Raw genomic sequence first — 13170 nt, 5'->3', positions numbered from 1 at the left:
CCAGGAGACTTCAGGATTGGCTAGTCTGGCCTGTCATTTTCTCAAAGGCAGAGAAAGACAGCCAGAACTCGGGTTTACACCGATCAACATTTCTATCCACTTGGGGACAATATTCAGGCTAGGGGAACTCATATTAATGTTGAAAAACCTCATAAAATGAATATTTCATGCCATGGGACCTTTAAGCTACGCCTGCGCCGGGTCAGAGGTCACTCTTCCTCTGGTCCTAGACTCGCGGGTGGCCGTTACCGGAAGCCAGTGATTTTAGTTCATGAAGCTCTAAATATGGATATTTTTCTCACAAAAATGCATCGCTTCACTTCAGAAGGCCTTTATGATATATACACCTAGGATTGCTTAAGGGTGAATAAATTATGGGATAATTTTCATTTTTGGGTGAACTAATGCGCTGCTTTCATTGAAGCACACACATAACCATTAGATAAATTAAATGTAAAATGTGACAATCTGTTGTTTCAACAAAAGCAGTTTTAGAAACACGTATTTTGTAATAAGCCTGAATGTCTGATGTGTTAATAATCAAATAAGTATTCCTAGCATTTCTAATCCATAAATAAATCAAGCAGCACTCTATGCTGTTCTTTGGCAAATGGGCTTCAGCATGGCATCTTCAGCAATGCTAACTGAAAGCTACAGAATAGAGAAGTAGCAATTCTCTAAATGAACCCAAAGAGCAGCAGAACCTTGCAATATTTTCACTTCAAAAGGCTTAGTGAAGGAAAGACCACAGTAGCATTACTCACCGGCAGTGAAGTCCTTGTTAAGGTCGATGAAAGCATTGGAATGAGGGACGTTCATTTTGACATCAGATCCGAGAACCGTCTCACAATGTAGTTTTCTGATAAATGATAAAACAGCATGCTTTGTACACTGTGCAGTTGTTTTTGTGACACAGGCAGAAAAAAACTAAAGAAATCTTACCTGGTCTTGAGATAGCAAACTTCTAATAAAACACCAACAGATCCAAAAATGTCTGGAATCATGTCCCCATTAAAGCTGTACGTAGAAAAGAAAAAAAGAGAGAATGAGGACTACAAAACTTGAAAGGTACAATGACAGTGTTTAAAATGATTACAATCCTCATCAGTGATTTGTGGTGTTTAAAGTAAGATTATATATCAAATTCTGCCAATTTTATTACGAAATTTAAACAGTAAATAGCATTTTGACAATCTTTAATGTGGCGACAGGTCGCTGAAGAACTGATCGTCTCTTCAGCTTTATTACTAGTTACAGCATGTAAACATGAATGAACATTAGATGTTGAAAGATACAGTACAACTTACTGAAATGTAACGCTCAATCAGTGTTTCAACCGTGGAAAGACGTTAATAAGACAGCTTGTACACCGTGTCACATAACGTTACATTAAAAAATCACTATATTGCATATTCATTATATTTTTTCTCAACATGTTTTTCAATATTTAATATATGGTTGAATAAATCTGTCATGAAAACAAGTTATGACAGCCACAGTATAAATGTTTAGGCTATATTTAAAGAAAAATGGAGTATAAACATTTATGACATTAAGAAATTATTATTAAAACATTATTATTATTATAAAAAACTGCCTTGTGTGCAATCTAAATTTTTCTATACAAATCAGTTGTTAATTGTAATTTAGATATTAGTTTAGAAGAATAAAATTACTTGAGAAAAAATTACTGAACTTTGTGTCAATGGCCAGTCTTAATTCCCAGACAATTCTTATAAAAACAATGTTATAAATACACACACACATACATACACATACACATACATATATATATATACATATATATATATATATATATATATATATATATATATATATATATATATATATATATATATATATATATATATATATATATATATATATATATATATATATATATATATATATATATATAAAAATCACTTACTCCATGACAAGGGGCTGATCATGATAGGTCCTGTTAAGCTCTGTCCTTACACTCTGGTCTGTAAGAGAACAGATAACATTTACAAAAATTGTGCAAATCACTGCTGTTGTATAGTTCTAAGACCATCAATTTAAGCCCAAAAAAGTGCTTTTTTTGTGCTTTTCACAAAGCATTTATTATTCATGTACTCTTTTCAGACTTTACCCAAAGTTTGGTTATGTCCCCAGAAGATGAAGGCAATTGTCTGCAAGTGATCGCCCTTTGGGTGGCCAGTGAGAAGCACATCCATCTGAGAGTCTCCATCATAATCACCCGGGACCACACTAGTTATGCTGAAGTTACTGAGAGAACCAGAGAAACACATGAACACTGCAATATCAACACACCACACTCCTGGACTATATCATACGACGAGTATGATATAGTGAGAATATGGATCTCACAGTTGAGGATGGAAAAAAATAATACATTTTATTCACCACAAATATGTCATTTGGTGCAGATGTTGTTATTCATATGGCCCAAAAGTAAGATTCAATTCTGATAGCTTGTTGTAATGTAAATCGATTCGATTTCCATAACAGCAGACTACATGCATAAAATTATTATAAATATCAATTGTCACTACATCTCCCAAAAAATGTCTTTGTAAAATTACATTTAAATGCTTAGCTCTGTAGTAAAACTGTGGGAAAAATATGATGATTGGGAGATATACAAATAAGCAATCCTCAAAAGCTTGTTGTATGTACATATGGGTAAACGTGGGTTGCTTTAGTTCAGTAAATATTCACATGAAATATTAATAACAATATAAAAGTTATTCTTTCATGTGCGAAAAGTAATCAGCAAATATATCTGTAAGCTAAAGGTGGACATTTTTTATTATTATTTCAAAGTATGAACTATGAAGTCAGATGTCAGAAGGCACATAGAAGATTGTGTACAAGAAGTTTTTTTTTTAGAAACTTTTTGGTCATGTTGATAATTTAGAGGCCTAAATTTATCAATGTAATAGAGTAGGCTTTATAGGGTTAGTGTGTGCCAGTGTATATTCTCACCTTGGGAAAACCTCTTTAGTCAGATGGACTTTAGGTTTGTAATAAGGAGCTTTAAGATCAGCCAAGAAAATCAACAGCTCAGATCCTGAAAGAAATAACATTCCCGTAAAATAACACATTATCAGGATGTTTATCACTAATAACACAAATAAGTACAAATATAATAATGTAGAGTGCAAAGGGAGTATCAAGCACATCCCCTGTCATTAGCAACAACATATGACAGTAACGTTAGTGTGTTGTTATACAGAAAACACCAGCTGACATACTATCAAAGCTCACGCATAATATACAATAAGCATCATCTTACATAAAACATACAAGTTAAACGTTGGGGGATGATTTTAAGAGCTTATAAATCTTAACGTCAGCTAGCAGAACTGTACGTACGCTTCCTGATGATGAAAATGTCAGTCTGTTTATCAGAGTTGAAGTCACCGAAAGCCGCTACTGTGCCATAATTCTCAGAGGCAAATAAATCCTTAGTAACGTCCTGCAATGCAAACGTAACATAATGTCCGACAAAACTTAATAATAACGTCAAAACATAAGCCCATGACAGTAACATTTTGCTGTTAGCTTCAACCATCACAAACCGGAACACGGCACGGGCACGCGAGTTTTACGGCAGCCAGCGGAGTACATATAGGTTTTGCGACAGTGTTGGTGCCTTAACGGCAGTGTGAGTGCAATGTTTTTATTTTGGTGTCATCATGGCAAGCTTAGCGGATGTCGGCTGGAAGCTGCTGGAGTTCAAAGCCAGATCTAAGCGATCAGGTTTGGCTTTTGAGATGCATGACATTGGGCACGATTAAACATTGCGCATTTGTACTCCCGCTGCATTTTGATCCATTGTCCGTGTTGCAGAAGCTCATTGTCGTGTAACGTTATGTGTGGCAGAGAGCAAAAGCCCAAAGGTCAGGCGAGAAGTGTACGCTGATCAAGGGCTATATTTAGAGTTTAACTGCACACTGAGAGTCAGGCTTTGAATTTTTAAGGAGTAAGTTAGTACTTTAAAAGACGTCAGTCCCTGAATGTTTTGAAAAGCTTTTTAACCCTCTTAATTCAGTGCTTGTTAGCACCTGCTTCATTCTGACATTAAAACTCAAGTAGCCCTTGACAGTTTTCAGGATCCACTTGTGGTTATGCAAGATATATAAATAAGTAAAACACATGGTTTCTTTCTGCTATTTTTTTTTTTTTTTGTCTCTTGAAGGAGTAGCACATAGAAAAACGAAAATTGCTCACCATGTTATTCTAAACCTGTATGGAAACGATCCAGTAATGTAACCACTGACTGTCATCCACAAATTCATACTGGTTTGGAACAACATGGGTGAGTAAACAATAAGATTTTTTTTTGCATGAACTATTCCTAAAATAGTCATGTCAATTTTATTTGTACAGATTAGAGTTGAAAATATAGCTCACATTTTGCAACGACGTAAACAATAAAACAGTTAAGATTTGTTATATAGTGTATATATCGCTTTACGTATATGTATGCAGGAGAGCTGTGCTATAATATACTTTACATTTTGTGATAATATAAACAATCAAGCAGTTGGATACAGATCACAAATTGTTACTCATAATCTTACAAGTTGCTTTAGGATTCTAGCTTATGTAGTATAATCGACATTTCCACACATGTTAATCGTCATCTCATCCTCTCACATCAATCACACCAAATCATCTCACTTTCAGTTGTGTATAATAAGATTTGTTGCATGCCCAATCAGTAACCATGCCTGGAAATTGGAAATTCTCTCTGTGTGATTCCATGTAATTTGTCTTTTCTCTCTAACCCTCTGAATGATACTAATGTTGTAGTTTAACTAATAGAGGACTGGCGTAGAGTTCACCTAATGAAAAATGGCCAACACTTCCAATGAGGTTCTGAATGTCCGTCGCAAACTCCGGAAATTTGGTAAGTTTGGGTGAAGCGATTGATCCATGGAACAGTTGCTCATTACTTTTGAAATGAGAACTTTCCATTTCACTTTATATAGTGTGAAGTATATGGATAGAAAACTATTAACTGTGAAATTTCGCCATAAAACCAAATGAAAGCCCAACAGTATTGGTTCAGAAATTAAACTCTTTGTTGCCTAATTGAAAATTGGTGTTTCATTTATTTTTCTTTTTTATTGCAGCAAATAATAATTCTAATGTTTCATCCAATTTAAAAGGGTTAGGCATAAACCTTGGTAATAATCAGTCCAGTACCTCTCATCTCTTTCTGTCAATGTCTGATCAAATCTGTTAACAGAGGGTTTGTTTTGCTTCTTGAGGCAAGTTACTTTTATATCAATCTGGTGAAACTAAAATGAGGAGTATCTTTCTTTCGCCTATTGGATGTGCACTGCTTAGCTGGAGTTATCTTAAAAAGAGATGGCTTTGTCCCTGCTACTTAAAAGCTGATGGGAATTATGCTAATTTGCTAGGAAATGTGAATTTTCAGTACCTGAGGTATTGACCCTGGGTCGATTCTATTAAAATGTAAATTGCTCCAAAGTTAAATGTGTCTGAAATAGTGCTCAAGTTGATGGGGTTCCCCTGAATTTCACTCCTCACAGAAAAAAACTGAATTTACTGGTGTCGGGTTCCATTATTCACAGAGTCTGTGCCAGTGCCTTCAATTTTGCAATCAAGCTGTGTGTGTTTGCAGTGACGTTCGATTTGATGTATGCATCTGGTGAACAATAGCTTTAGTCTTTTGCATTTTGCTTTGATTGTTTTGCTGGCATGCTTCGCTGCCTTTTCACCCCGGTAAATCTGCATTTCACTGCTCTTAGCATTGTAAATGGAACAGAAAACCATTTAGGTTACAGAGAATAAATGAAGCACATTTTGATTTTGGTGAGTCAGCTCAACTTCAGCATACTAAATAGCCCAAAGTGAGCCTGTAGCGGATCGGTACAGTAGTCTATAGTAGCATCATCAAGAAACCATGCTGACTGTGTATCACTTCCTTCCAGGGATACTTGAATTGCATCTAGAAATGAGATAACAGGGTTCGTACGGTCATGATAAAAACCTGGAAAAGTCATGGAATTTTAAAATAGCAATTTCCAGGCCTGGAAATGTTTTGGAAAAGTAATGGAAATCAGTTTCAAAATATTTATATGATAGAATATATATTTAAGTGATAATATTGGTTAAACAAATTACAATACTTAATAGGCCTGTCGCAATTGGTCGATACAATCGACTGCGTCGACGCTGTAAATTAGTCGACGTCAATATTTTTAGTTGACTGTGTAAATTGGGTATGATATGAAATTGTATTAGTACCGGTACTTTAAAATTGACAGCACTCTAATAAGAGCAGTATGTCTTAATCTGCGTCAATGTGTGACAGCAGGAGTGAGGGCGTGTGTGTGAGCTCTGCTTCCACCGTTCACTAAACAATGGAAGCAGAACAGTCAAATATATACGAATGCAAAAAAGAATGCAACAGAAAAGTGCGACGCGGCCGGGACGTATGATCGAAGTCATAATTTTGGTATCGTGACAACAACACTATTCTATATAAAAAGTATTTGCTGATATTCTCTTTTTTTTTGTTATGTTGGTTTACAAATTTTTACCTTTTTACTCTTTTAGTTTTACATTTGGTCAAGGGCTTCTTTACATACATAACTGATTAATCGATAAATTTGTCGATAGATTAATCGATAAAAAAATAGTTGTTAGAGGCAGCCCTAATACTTAAAGTCCCAGTGAACCGGAAGTTGCAACTGATTTTATTTTAGTGCTGTGACGTATTTCCAAGCGAAACTGAATATTGAATAGAGGGCTGGGTTTTACTTCAGCGCTCCTCCTCTCCATCTCACACTCATTGCAGACTAACGGTTGGAGGGGAGTGGTTAAGGATATTCAAACCCAAGCCGTCACACAGTTGTCATCGGAAAGGGAATGCCATTCAAGACCGGAAGTTACTTTTCAGATTTTTATAAAAAATTACCGTGGCAAACAATTTTTTTTATGTGTATTAACTTGCACGGATTAATTGTTCACCCTAAGACCTGTAATGTGGGCTAACAAAGTAAATAAGATCGATGTTGATTTCATGAGGACTTCATTTCATTTGATCAATACGACTGCCACATTCTGTCAGATTTGGTTTTGCAGTGTTGAGCATTCGAACCATTGACTGTAAAAAACGAAAGCTGATATAAAAGTTCCTTAATTGGTTAAGATATGCTGTGATTTGAAATTTGAACATGAATTTTTATTCTTATTTTACATGTAAACACAGATGTTTCATGGAAAGTTAGGTCATGAATATTTGCCTCAAATGTCATGGAAAAGGCATTGACATGTATTGGTAGAAATGTGTACACACCCTGAGATAAAAATCACAATATTTCAGATCCGTTCAGATTCAAGTGTTGTTTAACATCAAATATCTGCTTTCTGTGATCAGGCTCCATCTATGAACCCCTTAAGCTATCAAACTTGCATCGGGATGATGAGCCCCTTTGGGAGAAACTTGACCGCTTCTATGGTGCAGGTGAGAATTTATGTCCTGTATGTAATTTGTTTTTAAAATAGGCTTAAGAAATAGAGGCCAATCTGAAGATGTTATGCTATGGAGAGTTCAAGTAGGAGAACATTTCTTGAGCACTCTATTATGGTCTTTAATGATGCATTTAACCTCTTTCTGTTGTGTCATCGTGGCTTCATCTTGATGCAGCACCTTTCTTTTTATTTTAATTAAAAGTATGCGTTAATAAAGCAACTCAATTAAGGTGTCATTTTAGTTGATCTGTGTATTTAGTGCACCGATGTTTACTCATATTAAAAAACAATTTAATTATGGCAAGATGTTTCCTAATTTAATTAGAGGATTCAAAAAGTCTCCAAATCATTACATTTAATTATAATACCCAGCAAATGACTTGAGTCCAAGAACTAAAAGATTCATTTGAAGCTAGTATGGTTTCTCATTGCTGTGCTCATCTGTGCAGTTGGTTCTTAATCAATACTCATCTCTTTTCCGACCTACCCTCTATATCTCTCTCTTCTCACCTAATCTTGCTTTCCATTTTAGTTTCCCCCATGACAATAAATACTGCTATGCAAGATGAATGGCATATGTCATATTAAAAGAGTTTTCTTCATAGATTTATTCATTTTTATACTTTCTGTTTTATGTGTAGTTTTCGGGGTCATTTAGATTCAGTCGAGCATGTGTCTTATTTGCAGGGTTTCTCTTCATGTCTTAAAAAGGTCTTAAACAGTCTTAACTACACACATTTAAGGTCTTAAAAGGTCTGAGTAGAAATGCAGAAATTCATTAAGTTATGGCATTGTTGCATGTATATTATTTTCCTCAATATTTTTGTCCTGTTTTCCAATACATCCTTCCTACGTTTACCTGAGAATCAAAAGTCTTGAAAAGTTGAACAAAACTAAGTTAGTTTGTGCAGAAACAAGAACAAATATCTGTCAATGAGTTAAGAATCTATAGGCAAATTGCATTGGAAAACAAGACAAAAATACAGAGGAAGAACATATCTTTGTAATCAGAAAATACAGTAAAAGATATATCCATGTTCTAGTGGTTGAGAGCAGAGGTGAGCTACTACTTTTTATGTAACATGAATTAAAAAGTAATGGATATCTGTTGGAAGTTGTATTTTAAAACGATGAAATGTTGCTAATTGTGTTTCTCCCTAGATATTTACATTTAGAGAACAAATGTACAGGGAGTGCAGAATTATTAGGCACGTTGATTTTCTGATCATATTTTTTATCCAGGCACATTTGACCAATTCCAAACCACAGTAATCCTAATAACTACTATTGAAAATCACCTTATATTCAGGTGTGCAGAATTATTAGGCATGTTTTCTTTTACAGATAAATTGAGCCAAAAAAGAGATTTAACTCAGACTGAAAAGTCAAAAAGTATTAAATGCCCATGAGAAGGATGCAATACTAATGTAATACTAGACATTGCAGTTAAGGCGTGACCATTGGACAGTGAAATGCTCGTTGGGTCAGCAGGGTCAGACAAAAACAGGTGGTGAAGAAAAGACACCTGTTAACTGCAAAAGAATTAAGAATTAAGGTGAAGAATTAAGGGTGAAACCATCAGGAACCCTTTAGTCTCCAGCGCCACCATTTTCCAGAGCTGCAACCTACCTGGAGTCTCCAAAAGTGCAAGGTGTCAGGATCTCAGAGACTTCAGTTAGGTAAAGAATCCTAAAAAATGACCCCCACTAGATAAGAGTCACAAGCTGAAGTGTTGTAAAATACATGAAGAAGGTTTTTTTATAGGCTTTATGGACAGATAGGTTGAGAGTGACTCTTGAAGGACCAGCACCACATCCTCTAGTACCACTGTTTGAAGAATTCATCTTCCAGAATCTGGCAGTACGTTTTGGGAGTTCATTTTTAGTCCATCTCTGCAAAACGGACTTCAGGATGGACTAAAATGAACTCCCAAAACGTACTGCCAGATTCTGGAAGATGAATTCTTCAAACAGTGGTACTAGAGGATGTGGTGCTGGTCCTTCAAGAGTCATTCTCAACCTATAAAGCCTATAAAAAAACGTTCTTCATGTATTTTACAACACTTCAGCTTGTGATTCTTATCTAGTGGGGGTCATTTTTTAGGATTCTTTACCTAACTGAAGTCTCTGAGATCCTGACACCTTGCACTTCTGGAGACTCCAGGTAGGTTGCAGCTCTGGAAAATGGTGGCGCTGGAGACTAAAGGGTTCCTGATGGTTTCACCCTTAATTCTTCACCTTAATTCTTAATTCTTTTGCGGTTAACAGGTGTCTTTTCTTCACCACCTGTTTTTGTCTGACCCTGCTGACCCAACGAGCATTTCACTGTCCAATGGTCACGCCTTAACTGCAATGTCTAGTATTGCATTAGTATTGCATCCTTCTCATGGGCATTTAATACTTTTTGACTTTTCAGTCTGAGTTAAATCTCTTTTTTGGCTCAATTTATCTGTAAAAGAAAACATGCCTAATAATTCTGCACACCTGAATATAAGGTGATTTTCATTTCCAGCCTTCATGAACAATTATATATCACTTATACATTATTAAATACTAAATCAATAGTAGTTATTAGGATTACTGTGGTTTGGAATTGGTCAAATGTGCCTGGAAAAAAAATATGATCAGAAAATCAACGTGCCTAATAATTCTGCACTCCCTGTATTTCCTTGGTCTTAAAAAGGTCTTGAAAGTCTTACATTTAATGCACTATTTAAAAAAGAAATTGTATTATTTTCCCAGTAAACATGTCTATAAGATACGCTTTGCTTGAAAAACAACATGACATAAGATAAGTCTTGATTTCAGAGAAATCGAACAAAATGTAGCAAGATGTAAATTGCAAATTATGTCATTTTACTTTTCGAGGAAATGTGTATTCTTTTAAAGAGATTTTTGCTGTACAACAAGACTAATGGCCCATTTCCACAAAGTGGTACGGTTCAGTACAGTTCAGTACGGTACGCAATTTTTGTAGTTTCCATTGTCAGAAGTTGTGAATGGTACCCTAAAGCTTGGTACATACTTCGCAAGAACAAAGAAATTAGTTTGTTTTCTCGAGGTGGCAAGAACGAGAACAAAGTTCGTTCTGGCCAGGACATTCCATACCTCATGAAAAAAGCAGGTGTCGAACTTCCAGGGAGTCCTCAGAGGCCCCGCCCACTGCAGCACGCATTTACATTTCTGACCAATCGCACAATAGTTCTCGGACACCCACAATAAAAAAGTTCTGCTCAGATGATGTGTCGAGATCAAGCTGCAAATGAAGTAACTTTGTTCTTGCAGCCCAGGAAGCGAGAACTTGTTTCTGTGTTCTTGCGGAGTATGTAATGGCCTTAATTCCGAACCATACCACTTTTTTGGCACCCCTCCGTTGGGGTACCTACCTAGCAAAGTAGTAGTCCGGTACTTTTGGCTGTGTTTTTCCTTGCAGCCTGCAGCCTTGGCTCAAACAAAGTTTGTCTTCTTCTTGTGACAACAGCCACATGCCGAGAAGCAAGAACAAGATCTGCTGTATGTTGTCCATTGTTGTTTACTGTGTCACTTTCTTCTTCGTGCGAGAATGGCGTTGATCGCTACACAAGGGTGGTGGAAATTGTTGAAATGGTGGAAATGCAAGCCGGATCAGGGTTTACGGTCCCGAATCATACTGTACTATACTGAACCATAGCGCATCGCTTGGTGGAAACAAGCTATAAAAGACAGGACACAAGAGCATAAATGTGCCCCATTTACTTTTACGTTTATATACATGCCAAATAATGGCCGAAGCTACACAAAGTTTTGCTTTTTCTGCGTACCAAAGTTTGGGGAACTCGGACCTTCTAACTTGTATAGAGAAAAGGAATTTGATCACACATCACTGACCTGTCTATAGTTCAATACACAGAAGTTCTATAGTTCAACTGCTTGGTTTATGTAATATTGTGGTGTATTTAAAGATTTCAAGAACACCTTATGTCTTTTGTCTAGCACACCTGATTCAACTCCTCAGCTCATTAGTCGAGTGCTCACTGAACTTGTTTTATCCTCTATCCTTGTTTCTTGAATACTGCATGTACAAATTCCGTACTTTCAGTCTCTTTCCTCCATCCAGACTTCGTCCTGTTCCTAAAGCTCATTTAAAATCCCCAGACAGACAACACTGAGATGAGAGCACTGCAGGGTGAGAGAGGGAGGAAGTGAGAGAGAACAAAGAGTAAAGAGTGACAGAGAGGATGCTTCTCATTTCAATGATCCTTTTGAGTCATGGTTGAAGCAGACAAACGTACAGCGTTAGCGCTGGGTAATCCCGTTTTGAAAGTGAATCCCCATGTCATTCCCTATAAGACGCATCCTACATTGATAAATAATGTGGTACGTTTCATAATTCAAATAGTAATAGCTTTGGCAGACTCTACCTCAGAGCTGAAATGCATCTCAGCTTATCACCGCAGCACATTATATGCAACATGCATGGAATACTTGCATGGTATACTTTTCTTATTGCCAGTTTTTATCTCTGGTCTCTCTTATTTTCAGTCTTTTTCGCTCCCTTTCTGAGTTTTCCTATTTATGTGGTAATGATATCATGCTTCAGTGCTTCTCATTTCCTCTTCTTCTCCTCTCCGGCCTGTTTGTTGTGAATGCAGTTCAGCTATCTTTCCTCTGCCTCCACAAGATTAAGGTTGGAGAAAACAAGCTTTAACTTTTAATGGGCAAAATACTTTCTTTCTTTCTCTCTCTCTCACTCTCTCTCTCTCACTCTCACTCTCTCTCTCACTCTCTCTCTCTCTCTCTCTCTCTCTCTCTCTCTCTCTCTCTCTCTCTCTCTCTCTCTCTCTCTCTCTCTCTCTCTCTCTCTCTCTCTCTCTCTCTCTCTCTCTCTCTCTCTCTCTCTCTCTCTCTCTCTCTCTCTCTCTCTCTCTCTCTCTCTCTGTCACTCTCTCTGTGTGGTTCAGTTTCCACCCATTTTCTCCGTCTTCTTCCACTGATGGACCCTCCCTTTCTTCTTGGTGTATAAAAATGGCTTCCTTGTGGAAGCAGACTGTTTGTGTGTGCAGTGTTAGGGGTTGATTTAGAGGTGCATTATGCTGACAGATGATAAGAGAGAGAGAGAGAGATGCAGTCTTCAAAGCATTTGCATCTAGAGTGCTATGATGTGTTCCATCCCTCACGCCAAAGATGCATGTGGATAATATGTCATTTGCCTTTTCCCCCTTCTCAAAACAAGTCACTCGATGGATGCACAGGGGATGCCTCCACATGCCACGGCGACTGTGAAATGACTGCAGATGAGATATTCTTGATTAGTAATTGAAGGCTTTACAGAAGCACATGGCCAGTAATAGCAGGCTGTGTGGCAGGTTTCTCTGGATTAATTGATCTCTGACCCTTTCCTCCCTGAAACATTATGGAAGACTGCAACCGCAGTCTTCCTTTCAGTCCTGCCGGCATCAGCCGCACTTACAGTACAAGACCTAATCAGATAAAGACGTATTTATCGCCTTTTTTGGAATGCCGGATTCTTCCGATGCGAGTCAGAGTAATCCTAGCTGCAGTCTCGGAAGAGTATATTAATATTCTGACTAATTCCCCCCAGTGTCTCCTTATCCCCCAGCCCTGCTGGCACTGTCTCTTTGAATTGACCCAAACACCAAATAACAAATGATGG

At 37.0% G+C, this 13170-nt stretch overlaps 2 protein-coding genes across 5 annotated transcripts in view; one reads left to right on the top strand and one right to left on the bottom strand.

Annotated features, from left to right (window-relative positions):
- The window catches only part of itfg1 (integrin alpha FG-GAP repeat containing 1), a 174937-nt gene extending 171313 nt beyond the window's left edge, over positions 1-3624 (bottom strand). The window contains exons 1-6 of the mRNA XM_079803686.1: positions 3382-3624; positions 2992-3076; positions 2135-2271; positions 1931-1988; positions 943-1017; positions 765-859 (exon numbers count right to left, since the gene is read on the bottom strand). Coding sequence (XP_079659812.1) covers positions 765-859; positions 943-1017; positions 1931-1988; positions 2135-2271; positions 2992-3076; positions 3382-3580 — 649 coding nt within the window. The 5' untranslated portion in view covers positions 3581-3624. The remainder of the gene's footprint in view (positions 1-764; positions 860-942; positions 1018-1930; positions 1989-2134; positions 2272-2991; positions 3077-3381) is intronic.
- Positions 3625-3664: 40 nt separating this feature from the next.
- The window catches only part of phkb (phosphorylase kinase, beta), a 93614-nt gene continuing 84108 nt past the window's right edge, over positions 3665-13170 (top strand). Inside the window, exons 1-3 of one of the 4 annotated variants that reach the window (XM_079846005.1) lie at positions 3671-3768; positions 4825-4921; positions 7424-7510. In XM_079846005.1, the coding sequence (XP_079702131.1) occupies positions 4867-4921; positions 7424-7510 (142 nt within the window). In that variant the 5' untranslated portion in view covers positions 3671-3768; positions 4825-4866. Of the gene's footprint in view, positions 3769-4824; positions 4922-7423; positions 7511-13170 lie in introns of all 4 variants that reach the window. The other 3 variants (XM_079846006.1, XM_079846003.1, XM_079846004.1) reach the window with 3 other exon arrangements.

This window comes from Gobio gobio (assembly GCF_949357685.1).
Source record: "Gobio gobio genome assembly, chromosome: 2".
NCBI lineage: Eukaryota > Metazoa > Chordata > Actinopteri > Cypriniformes > Gobionidae > Gobio > Gobio gobio.
Note: the sequence above shows the minus strand (reverse complement) of the source record. Positions and strands in the feature narration are given on the sequence as shown.